Genomic DNA, 13350 nt, shown 5'->3' with positions numbered 1-13350 from the left:
ACTTCCCTGGTGGCGTGGTGGTCAGGAATCTGCCTGCCAATGCAGGGGACACAGGTTCAAGCCCTGGTCCGGGAAGATCCCACATGCCGCGGATCAACTAAGCCCATGCACCATGACTACTGAGCCTGTGCTCTAGAGCCCTTGAGCCACAACTACTGAGCCCATGTGCCACAACTACTGAAGCCCACGCACCTAGAGCCCATGCTCCTCAACAAGAGAAGCCACAACAATGAGAATCCCACACACCACAACAAAGAGTGGCCCCCGCTCACCGCAACTAGAGGAAGCCTGCACACTGCGACAAAGACCCAGCACAGCCAAAAATAAAAATAAAATTAAAAAAAAATAAAAAGTTACTGTTTATAAAAAAATAACTATAAAAAATAACTTAATGTCTCAAATTTCAGATTTATGAAATTGACATTCCTTGATGAGTTGGTGTTTATCCTGGTCCTTTTCTAATATAATAGATACAGTTACATTTGAAATGGGGTGTTTTGGTCAAAGTTTTCTTTGGTAGTCTGTACACAATTCTTGGTAGTTCAGTGGTAGATTTGACCAGAATAACTAGATGCATCTAGTTGATATGATAAAAGCTGCAATTATAAGTAAAATTCAGAAAATTATTGTCTACTGACCCACAGTTACTTTATCCATTATGTATTAGAACTTGAATATATCCTTGAGTACCCCTTTCCTCACCTTAGCAAAGTAAATGGACAAAAAGGGAAGACATTTGGTGCCAAAATGTCTAATGTGCTATCAACATTCTAGAGAGATTCTAAACTATACATGTGCCTCAATTACTATCTTTTGACCCTGGCAATACTAGAAATTTTTGTAATCTAACTTTTCTTTTCAATGTAGAAGCTCTTTATCACAATATTGATCTCAACTATTTGAGCAATGTATAGGTATGTTGTAGTGTGATGTAGTGGGATGAGAATTGGCTTTGGAGTCAGGCTTACTTGGGTTCCTAAACCAGGTTTGCCTCTTAACTATGTAGTCTCAGTGTCAATTTACTCTCCTTGAGCCCTAGTTTTCTAATGTTTAAAATGGGGCAATAGGGACTTCCCTGGTGGTCCAGTGGGTAAGACTCCGCACTCCCAATGCAGGGGGCCCAGGTTCGATCCCTGGTCGGGGAACTAGATCCCTCATGTATGACGCAACTAAAGATCCCGCATGCCACAATGAAGATCCCACATGCCGCAACTAAGACCCAGTGCAGGCTAAATGAATAAATTAAAAAAATTTTTTTTTAATGAGGCAGTAAGACACTCATTACAAAGGTTGATGTGAGGATTTAAGATATATATGAACTAACACAGTGCCTGGAAGGCGAACTAAGACAGAGCTCAACCATTTTTTGTTGTTATTCATCAGCTTTGTATCAACCCCTGAGTGCTTAGATGAAGAAGTGAAAGCTGTATTCCCTTTCCTCAAGGATCCTTAAGTCTAGTGAGGGAGACAGTTTAAATACAATAATAAGTGAAAGGTGCTGTGGAAGCCCAGCAGAATAGGATTAAGCTGAGAGGCCTAAAGAATGATAATGTCCTTAGTTTAGAAGCTAAGAGAACAGTGTGAGAGCCATGTTGCCTGGGTTGAAATCCTGAAATCATGCTCTGCTGCCATTAATACTGGACAGATTGTTTAATCTGTCTGTCTCACTTTTCCTGTCTATAAAATGGATGTAATATCATATAGCATTGTTTTGGAAATTAAGTGAGTTGATGATGTAGAAACCTTAGAAAAGTACCTAACAATTCAATAAAAGTTAGCTTTCATTATTCCTGGGGAAAATACAAGAACCTTTGATTTATTAAAGCAAAAAATATTTATTCTTTGGCACTCATCTATGCCTGTGTCTTCCCTGCTAAAATTCCACTTTCTATACTAGCCAATCTTCTTTATATTTGACTAGGAATAGTCAATAGCCAACATAAATTAATAGATCGATTTGACCTTCTAAGAACTTTTTACTAGGAAATTGTTAATACTTATATTAAAGTATTAAAATTATGTGTACTTGATTTAAGGTAAGAAGTAAGTAGAGGGTAAGGTAGGAAGAAGTTTGTTTTTGTTTTTTATAAATTTATTTATTTATTTTGTTTATATTTGGCTGCGTTGGGTCTTTGTTGCTGCGCACGGGCTTTCCCTAGTTGAGGCAAGTGGGGGCTACTCTTCATTGTGGTGCGTGGGCTTCTCATTGAGGTGGTTTCTCTTGTTGTGGAGCACAGGCTCTAGGCACGCGAGCTTCAGTAGTTGTGGCACGCGGGCTCAGTAGTTGTGGCTCACTGGCTGTAGAGCTCAGGCTCAGTAGTTGTGGCATATGGGTTTAGTTGCTCTGCAGCACGTGGGATCTTCCCGGACCAGGGCTCGAACCCGTGTCCCCTGCATTGGCCGGTGGATTCTTAACCACTGTGCCACCAGAGAAGCCCAGAAGTTTATTTATTAATTAGTTATTTTGTTGTTAATATTTAAACTAAGGTAAAGCTCGTAATTGAGGGAAAATCTCAAAGCTACTTAATAGTTCTTTTAATTCTAATCTTCCTTTCTGTGTATTTAGTTAACAATTTAAAAAAAGGATAAGTAACATGCATATGTAACAACAAATTCATTGATTATGCTCTTCTGAGAGTATCCAACATAAAACTTCTAATTTTTATCTACTCTGATTACATATCTTGTATACTTTAATTTCCATTTCAATGTGCTGTGGAGCCTGATAATAAAGGAAAACAATTAAAATTTTAATTCATGGAGTTGTGAGAGTCATATGAGAAAATATAAGAAATGACAATTGTAAGGATGTAGAAGTGACATTGTTATTAAATGGTTGTAAGACAGATGAAATTATGTAAAGCATTTGAATTTAGATAAGAAAAATTGAGCTATTGAATCTGAGTGTTATTAACAGAAGAATACTTGAATTCTGATTTAGATATGTCATTGTTTTTGAAAGAACATTTGTAACAAATATCTTTTAAACAACTGGGCTTTTATTTGAAAGCCCAAACACAAAATTATATAAATTAATTAGCTTATAAATGGTTCCACCAACAGACACAAGGACAAGAGTACCTCTGTGGGAGAAAAATGGATGAAGTGCTCAAAAAGAGCTTGTGGTTTCTTTGCATTTTTACATGAAATTATCTATTAGCATTCTTGAAATGTGGGAATGTTCAGAAAAGGTATTTGTTGTGAATCACTTCTTTGTCTGGGACTGAGTATTCACAACATCTGAATCTGTGCTCTTGTATTTCCACCCTTGATTTTCTTCCTAGAATGAATCACATGACCCCATGGCCTTGGGCTGTCCTAGATAAAAAAAATTCATTATTTGTATTTTACTTTATGTTGAGAAATTAAAGCACGGCCACCTATAAATGTATTTGTGAATTTACAAGAATGTTTTCTGTAGATGTGAGTACTTTCTAGATAATCTTTTTCTTCATTTATACCTCACCTTATAAAACAGCTACCAAATGGTCAAGTATCTACTGAATGGAATTAAATTCCTGTTGATCCATTGGCTTTATCCAGTTTTAATGTGATGAAAAAAAGTATATTTATGGGGCATTAGTCATAAGTAATGCAAACAAAAGGACAGCTGTGTTTGCTTTGAACAAATTAAACAACCACCTGGGATGAATATGTGACACAACTTAATAGAGACATTAGAATACTTGTCTAACTATCCAGACAGTCTAGTACTGATCAGGGAACCCATACCTCTTTTTCCAGTGGTAGACAAGGCTTAACACATAATTCCACACACCTATAGGTGGTAAAATTAAACTGTTTTTGGGATTATATATGGATGTTCCATTTTAATTTTTTCTTTTTTTAAATAGATTCCAAATCCTCTGTTTGATCTGGCTGGAATAACATGTGGACACTTTCTTGTACCTTTTTGGACTTTCTTTGGTGCAACCCTGATTGGAAAAGCAATAATTAAAATGCATATCCAGGTAATTATACCCTTTGACTCCCTGTTTAATGATGATGAACCCCTTAAAAGACACTGAAAACATATTCCCCTTGCTCTCTCCAAGGCAAATTGTTAAGATTTTGGTTCTGCTTCTTTGTTGGTAGCATGCTTAGGTATTCAGCCACGGAACATCATTTGGAAGTTAGTGGATTTCGGGCAGGTTTTCCTACTCCTATTGGAAAGTTGTTCCCCTTTATTATTTTTTTCCTTGTTTTATTTCTTTCCTTCTTTTTTCCTCCCTCTCTTCCTTTCTCTCTTTCTTTCTTTATTTCACTTTTGCCTTGTGAAACTGTTTATCCAAGAATTTTACCAAACAAAAATAGTGTTCCTGTATAGGAAAATGCACACCATATTAACATACGTAGTCCAAAGATGTTTTATCCTTACTGACCATAGGCTGAGGAAGTATTCCCTTTCATTAATTCTACTTTTCTTTCACACATTCTATATATAACACTTCCTCTCAAGGCACAAATATCCTTTACAAAATACCAGCCAGATGTTAATGTGGACAATGGGGAAGAAAGGGGGCCCTGAGGAGGCGAAGAGATGTGGGTTTTGGTTAGAGATGTGAGAATCTGTTGGTCTTCAAAGACACTCTTAACAAAATCTTTAGGGTAGGGCTGTGTGTGTGTGTGTGTGTGTGTGTGTGTGTGTGTGTGTGTTTGTGTGTAAATAGAGGAGAGAAAAGAGGCCAGTAACTTAAATGAGAGGAAATAGATATATGCTTCTAGGACTGTGATACGAATCGATAGGTGTGGTATAAAAGGCAAATCTTACTAGAATAAAATAAAATTAACGTGGAAAGAATGTCTTCATTAATGAGGTTTGCAGGAAGGAAGCATTCACCAAAGGAAGGGCAAGAACAGTGAGTAGTGTCTGTGCCCTGGTCTGATTCCGTAATAATTAAAAGCACGTCTATCCCCCAAGTTTCTGCTTACCACCTCTTTACCTCCAGTTCTTAGAAGAGAAGAATGAAAAAGGAAAACTTCAGCTGCTTCTACCTGCCCAGTTTCTCATATTAGACTTTGGCATTTAGGATGAGTTTATTGAGCTTGTCATCTATTCTCTGGCCATGCTAATCACTCAGAATTTCAAGGCTTTATTTTTCCTCCTTCAAGGAATATAATTTCCTCCTACTTACGTTAAGTGTGTTGTTCAATGACGATGGGTTTTTAAATACTGGAATGCTAGTTACTTTGGGAAAGATTTAAAATACTATAATAGGGTTTTTCAAATGATAAAATCATTTAGCTTTTTGAAGTCCTTTGAAAGTATTAATACCTAAGGAACAATAACAGATTATTTTAATTCCCTTTATAACAGCAACTTTTCTAGGAATCCATAAATTTAATGCACCCTGCTTTATGTACTAACTTTCTATAAAATACGGTAAAATATATTATGCTAAAAGTACCCTATAGTTATAGGGTATGTAACTTATCGGACCTTTCATTATAGCATATTCAAAAATAGTATATTTTTTTAACATTCTCAGTCGATTTTTTCAAGTTATCATAATAATGCTTAATGTTTTAATATAGTACTCCACACTTTAAAGTACTTAGTGTATGCCACCCGATTTAATTCTTACAATCCTGGGATAGAGAAATTACTGCTCCCATTTTGTAATTATCAAACTTAGAGAGGGAAATAGGTAGTAGTTGCCTAAAAGAATAAGTAACAGCTGGAATTTGAACCTGAGTCAGCTTCAAGTTCAGTGTTCTTTCCACTCTTTTGCAATGCCTTCTTAACTGTATTTATATGATCACAAAAACTGAATTGTTGAATACCTGCTGTTTATCAGGACCTGTGCCAGGCAGTTTGCATTGGTTATCTCAGAACAATCCTGTGAGGTGGTTATTATCCCCATTTCATAGATGGGAGGGACTAGAATTCAAACGAAAATCGTGCTATCTTTTAAACCTCCCCTAAAAGTTTGAAATCAGCCCACCTAATAATGTTAATTAAGGATTTCTCTTTCTACTGGACAAGTTCAATTCCTCAGCCTGTAGAAGTTCCCTTAGAAATATTTCCTTTCTCCTAAATGATGAAGAAAATAAGGAGTCAACATACTCATATAATATTTCATGTACCATATAATTTACTTATCATGTGTATTATTTATTGCCTTTCAACTTTCCCCCTACCGCCACACACACGTGTACAGAAATATAAGCTCCATGAGGGCAGAGGTTTTTGTTTCTTGGCTCCCTAAGGTATTCTAGTGCCTAGAATAGCATCTGGCATGTAGTTGGCACTCAGTAAATATTTAATATATGAATCAGTCTAAGATGCTTCTTTCCATCGGAGGACCCTTCTTTTATTTTTTAATTTTTTTATTTTTTTTATTTTTTTTGTGGTACGCGGGCCTCTCACTGTTGTGGCCTCTCCTGTTGCGGAGCACAGGCTGTGGACGCGCAGGCTCAGTGGCCATGGCTCACGGGCCCAGCCGCTCCGTGGCATGTGGGATCTTCCCGGACTGGGGCACGAACCCACGTCCCCTGCATCGGCAGGCGGACTCTCAACCACTGCACCACCAGGGAAGCCCAGGACCCTTCTTTTATAGATATATAGTTTCTTCTTTGTTCATTCTGGCACCATTAGTTCCCTACACCCACATCTTTTTCTTATTATTATTCCTACTCTACCCTTATTTCCTCTGTGCACATGGTTGACATGGCTGACTGGGCTCTTTGGGGATCTGTGCCTTTTGTTTATTTGGTAGAATCCCCAACCCAGACCTCAAGCCTGAATGATTCTGAGACATACGTTCTTAAATGTCTTGCCCAGCACAGTGAATTTTCAAGCTGTTATATATAAGAAGAAAGTCTTGTTTTGTTTTCAAGAAATGAAATTGTGCAATTATCTGGGCATTGGCTTATTTTGAATGTTAGGAAATGATGGTAGGGAACACATGGTGGTGAAATCACTGAGAGGCAAACCATTAGCTCTGTTTCTTAGTAAAAGATTTATAGCTCCAATTAACTGGCTTTTAGTATGGATACTAGAAGAGTCCCCGTATATTAATGCTTTTCTCCCTAAATGATCTCTTGTAATTGTCTTATTAGCTTCATAATCTTCATACACCTTTTGTGTAGGATTGTTGATAAATAATCCATCTTGTAATTGTTTGATATCTATATGTGCTTACTTTTTTCATGAGATAGGTAAATACCTTTTTCATATTAATAGATACATAAACAAACACCAAAAAGGACTGTGAACTTATTTTTTTAGTCTTATTTCCTCACACATATCCAGCTGTGCAGCTGCCAATGTCTTTGTTAACTGTAGGACATTAAGAAAATATCATTGCCTTATTAGTCTTCTACCTGAAATAATGAGCTTCAGTCTGAATTAGCCACTTTCCTGAGATTCATAATGGATGGCTAAACAGAAGACTATTGTTATTTATTTTATTTCTCTTCCCTCCCATTTGGTTACATAGGCTATAGTTACTATTTAACAACAGTAACAAAGCACTGGAGAGTTTGTTATCAGGAACTGGGAGAGAGAAGCTAGAATTACTCATATTTATTCAGAGAATTATTATCAGTCCTTTAAAGCTAAACCTTAATATGACCTTCTTGAATCTCTAATTAATTGTACTTATGTGACCTTTTCTTTCTCTCAACTTCTGTAACACATTGTTTTCACTGCTAATGACATTTACAGTTTATATGTATATCTTTTGTACTTAACCATCTTTCTACTACGTATAGAAAAATTTTTTAATTTCTTCAGGGTATTGAAGTATTCTTCCCATCTTTGTGTTCCCTGAAAGCCCTTAATAATGCTTATATTATCCATAGTAAGTACTTTTTGTAATATTTGTTGAGTTGAAAATATTTGCTACCTGTTAGCCTAAAGGCATCTTTACTTGTAAGTTAAGTATCAACATCTTTAATTAATGAAGAATACCTCAGTAATACCAAATTGACAATGACACAGGTCTAATAAAGATCCCCCAAAACTTGTTGATGCCTTTGCTTGCACCCTAAGCCTGAAATTCCAAGCTCATTCAGGATATGAGAATGGAACTTTCGTGATACTTTTATAAGAACTTTCCAGGAAGGACATAGTCTTTTCAAAGATCCTCTTGATTAGATTTAGCCCAGACACCTATCATCAGGCTGATAAGCTTTAATTTCAGTGGTGGGGGCTATATGGGAACCCATGACTTTAGTTGTATACACCATTCTAAAACACATAGAACGGGCTTCCTTGGTGGCACAGTGGTTAAGAATCCACCTGCCAATGCAGGGGACACGGGTTCAAGCCCTGGTCCAGGAAGATCCCACATGCCGCGGAGTAGCTAAGCCCATGAGCCACAATTACTGAGCCCACATGCCACGACTGCTGAAGCCCGCATGCCAGGAGTCTGTGCTCTGCAACAAGAGAAGCCACCACAATGAGAAGCCCGCGCACCGCAAAGAAGAGTAGCCCCCGCTCTCTGCAACTAGAGAAAGCCCACGCACAGCAATGAAGACCCAACATAGCCAAAAATAAATAAATAAATTAAAATAAAACACATAGAACATGTGGAACATCCACCCAGCCTTGGGTTTCATGACTCACATTTCTCCCTCAGACATGGTCACGTATCCTGGCAAGACTAGAACTGTGCTTAAGGAAAAACATCTTTAAAATACAAAGTACATAGCATTTGTCAAATGGTGTTTTGTTTTGTTTCTTAAAAATTTTTTTAATTGCAATTAGCAGCAGCATGGTCACCTTTTTAGACTATTAATCAGAATTGTGAATTTATACATATATATTTTTTGATGAGAAATATTTATTTTAACTGGCATTTTCTTTACAGAAAATCTTCGTTATCGTAACATTCAGCAAACACATAGTGGAACAGATGGTGGCTTTCATTGGGTGAGTAATTCTTTAAGGACTAATATTAATATCATCATGGTTTGAATGGGAGGAAATGTATAAAAAAGACTTTATTGGTATAGAATTTTTGTGATAGCTCTTTATTTTTTGAGAAGGAAAAATCTTTTGCCCTGTTATTATTTAAATTGAAGATGAACCTCATTCCCTACAGCAGGGAAGGATGAAGCTCAGATTATCCTTGTTTAATTTTAAACCAAACATGTATCAAGTCATATAATTCTTGATTTAAAAGAAGCTTTGCAGTTTGAGACTTGCCCCTCCAAAGAAGTATGAAATTCTCTTTATGTAAAAGACATGTGTATATAGTTAGAGTTTAATGGTGCTTTGGTACAATGCTATGACTTTTAGCCAAAATTGGATGCCAGATTCACAGTTGTATTTCATTTATATATAAATCTTACATAAAATATTAATATTTCATTAAATAAGGCATGATAAGATATTACCAAAATATGTGTTATGAATCTATTACTTCACTAGAGAAAAATTAGGCCATTTTAAAAGGCTAAACTATCCAAAGCATTTATTTTTGTGTTTAAAGAAGTAAGACCAGTTTTAACATACGCTTTAAATGACAGTGTCACAAATTTTTTGGAGTTTAGTTTAATAAAACAGTAAAGAAAGACCTGTTTAGTTAATCAAATTAATGTCAACTGGAATGTGAATCCTACCAGATATTAAATGAACCCTTTTTTTTTTAATATATGATTTTTTATTCAATGTTTACATGTGAGAGGTTTTCTTTTCATTTAATAGCGTAACTGCCCTATGGTGGAAAAGTGTTAAGTTGGAATGCCCTTTATGTAGTTTTAACACAAATCTTTATTTTAAAAGCCATTTATAAAACAAGACCTTTATGAAATTTTTCACTATTAAACAGCTGCCACTTGGTAGTAAGTTCATGAGTATTAGTTTTATTCTTTGAACCATGTACTATATATTATACTTACTCTTTTCTATGTATGATTTTTCTATGATAAAATAGTTTTTAATATTTTCTACTTAGGTATTAATGTAATAATTGAGGAAAAACATATTCTTGAGAATATACTCGGTGGAGCCAGCTAATGATTTTATTACTTCCTAAGCTTCTGATTAGAAATATGGATTCTGGCTTGTAAATTAAATTTTAATTACTCCAGTTTTTTGTTGCCTGAATTCTTACAAAGTGGCTTATAAGTCACCATATATCACATTCGAAAAGAAAGAGGGAATATTCTTGTCCCTTTTTTTTAAAATAAGAAGACATTTCATCCGTTCCTAGAGATTATTGTGCCACCTTGAGAGAATTCTGAGGGACACATAGGACTACCACACAAACCACACAGACCCACACGTTGTAGGAATGACTTTGCATGCAGCATCCTACGTTCTTTCTTTCTCCTTTTTCCATACTGAACATTTATAGCAGGAAGTTTTCCAGCTACTTCTGCATCCTCACCACTACCACCTTTTGTTTCCCCAGCCTTTGGAGCTTCTAAGAAGTTATATTAGTTAGCTACCTATCTCAAACACCCACATCCAGTTCCATTTCCTTCCAATCACTTCATCATACTGCAGTTCGTAACCTTGTAAAAATCATATCTGAGCCTGTCGCCACCACTGTCCTCACTCCCCAGTTCCTCCACTTCTTGAAACCCTTCACTTGTTTTCCCCTTCATTCTTAAGATAAAGCTAAAACTCCTTACAGGGTCTCTATAGCCTTGAATGAGCTATCCCCTATAGTTTTCTCTGCTTGAGTCTCTCACCATTGGTCTTTGCTCAGGCTTTTCCCTTTGCCCTGTTCAGGGTTTCTCAACCTTGGCACTATTGACATTTTAGGCCAGATAAGACGTCTTTGTTGTGGGGGACTGTCCTGTGCATTGTAAGATATTTAGCTGCGTCCTTTTCCTCTACTCACGAGATGCCAATAGTGTCTCCCAGTTGTGACAATCAAAAATGTCCCCAAACATTGCCAAATGTTCCATGGCAAGTAAACCGCCACTGTCACCACCAATTCCATTGAGAACCACTGGCCTAGATAATGTCCTTTGGATTTCAGCTACTATATTCACAAAAACACCTTCCCTGACTAGGTCACAATTACCCTCTTTCCTAGGGACCTCTTTTCTCAGCAGTATGTACTACATGCACTGACAGTTGTATTTTTACATTCATGTTTGAGGGTGTATGATTACTGTCCTTTTACAACTAACCTGTAAACTTCTTAATGGCAGAGGCCATGCCTATTTTTGTTCGCTGTTGTGTCCATAGCATCTGGCATCTTGATTGACGCATAGTAGGTGCTTGATAAATATCTGGTGATTAAATGAACAGGTGGTGTCCAAATAAAGATCTGGTCAGTAAGAATCAGCAAATTATTTGTAGAGCCCAGATTCTTCTGTTAACCCAGCCTTTGGAGTTTCTAAGAAATTATATTAATTAACTACAGTAAATAGCAATAAACGTATCTTTAAGCTAAGGCCAATGTATCAAAGTTAGAATTTCTTATTCCTTATGTTTTTCAAAATCAGTAGTCCTGGGCTTCCCTGGTGGCGCAGTGGTTGAGAGTCTTCCTGCCAATACAGGGGACACGGGTTCGAGCCCTGGTCCGGGAAGATCCCACATGCCGTGGAGCAGCTAAGCCCACGTGCCACAGCTACTGAAGCCCACTTGCCTAGAGCCCATACTCTGCAACAGGAGAGGCCACTGCAGTGAGAGGCCCGCACACTGTAACGAAGAGTGGCTCCCACTCGCCGCAACTAGAGAGGGCCCGTACGCGGCAACGAAGACCCAATGCAGCCAAGATTTAATTAATTAATTAATTAATTAATTTTAAAAAAATCAGTAGTCCCTCCCCTTAACTATCTCCTCTAGCACAGCCCCTCAAAAAAAAAAATTCCAGTGATTCTTCTTAAAGATGGTTTTGCATAAAGTTATTCTAAGATATTCAAGGCCTACTGGAATGGGTGGTGGTTTTGTTTTGTTTTGCGTGCGTCATATTTTAAAAACTGTTTGCAAGAGACAAATGTTGCAACATCCTGATATCTTCATCTTTTCCCCAGTACTGTCTACAGGGATTACCCATCAACTTCTTTTCTAGATAAACTATTAAGCAGTATAAATAATTAGACTTAGCTGTAATAATAATTCTTTATTACCACATGCTAATGGGTATCTTTTTCATCTTAGTCTGTAATAAAATTATCTTTTAATCAGATTCTCTAATTGAGCTTGACATGGTTTGTTTTCCTACATTTTGAAGTAGGAAATACTATATAAGTGATCAGATGATAATAAATGATAATAAATAGTATCGCCAAACCTAGACTGAAAATTGAGTTAAACTAGGAGAATGAATTTTTAGAAGACCTAAATTTGTTCTTTTATATCATAATAAATAGCTTAGCAATTTATTTCAGAAAAGGGAAGAACAGTCAGATTGATTCCCTAGACTCATTGTTGAGCTGAACTGAAAATACTACATGTAATTTTCTATAGAAACATTCTCCTTTGATTGTTAGTTCTCCCTTTTCACTGTTAAAACTACTGATATAAATGGTGTGTGTGTGTATATATATATATATATATATATGGCAAATCATCAAACTAAACTAGAAAGTTTGGAATACAGTCTTTTTTTTTGCGGGGGGCTGTGTTGGGTCTTGTTGCTGCGCGCGGGCTTTCTCTAGTTGCAGCAAGTGGGGGCTACTCTTAGTTGCGGTGCGCGGGCTTCTCATTGCGGTCGCTTCTCTTGTTGCGGAGCACGGGCTCTATGCGTGCAGGCTTCAGCAGTTGCAACACATGGGCTCAGTAATTGTGGTATGCAGGCCCTAGAGCACAGGCTCAGTAGTTGTGGCGCACGGGCTTAGCTGCTCCACGGCATGTGGGATCTTCCCGAACCAGGGATCAAACCCATGTCCCCTAAATTGGCAGGCAGATTCTTAACCACTGCACCACCAGGGAAGTCCTAGAATCCTTTTGAAGGATGTTTAAAACTATGTGCCCACAATTAAGAGGGTGGTGAATTGCCATGGTAGAATAAAAATCAAAAGAAAAGACCAAGAAAAAGTCAGCAACAGTTCAAATTTAAAATAAAATTATGAGATACTAAGGCAAGGAAGAATGAAAAATGAATCCCAAGAGTAAGGACAGCTATGGAGTGAAATATGAAAAGAACCCACAGGCTTTAGACAAAACCAATCTAGGTTTGAATATAAACTCTTCCACAGGCCAGTTATTTATTTCCTCTCTGCATCCACTTTTAGCTGCTGTCCTCTCAAATAATATATTTTCTTTGAGTAGCATTTCTTCCCCAGTTCAGGAGGCCACTGGTAATCTTTACAACTTCCAGTCAAAATGTAAAATGTCCTGTCTCAAAATATCTTACAGTTTAGTTGAAATGTACTCATATCAAGTGATTTAAAATTCTAAGGCATGTGGATTTTTTAAATGCCTTTCCTCTCAATTTT

At 36.9% G+C, this 13350-nt stretch overlaps 1 protein-coding gene across 3 annotated transcripts in view; it reads left to right on the top strand.

Annotated features, from left to right (window-relative positions):
* The window catches only part of VMP1 (vacuole membrane protein 1), a gene marked incomplete at its 5' end in the record, with an annotated part of 103575 nt that overhangs the window by 75469 nt on the left and 14756 nt on the right, over window positions 1–13350 (top strand). For all 3 annotated transcript variants that reach the window (XM_079725875.1, XM_079725873.1, XM_079725874.1), the window contains 2 exons: window positions 3855–3971; window positions 8817–8878. In XM_079725875.1, coding sequence (XP_079582001.1) covers window positions 3855–3971; window positions 8817–8878 — 179 coding nt within the window. The remainder of the gene's footprint in view (window positions 1–3854; window positions 3972–8816; window positions 8879–13350) is intronic.

This window comes from Hyperoodon ampullatus, assembly GCF_949752795.1.
Source record: "Hyperoodon ampullatus genome assembly, chromosome: 19".
Taxonomy (NCBI): domain Eukaryota; kingdom Metazoa; phylum Chordata; class Mammalia; order Artiodactyla; family Ziphiidae; genus Hyperoodon; species Hyperoodon ampullatus.
This window is presented reverse-complemented; position numbering and strand designations above follow the sequence as displayed.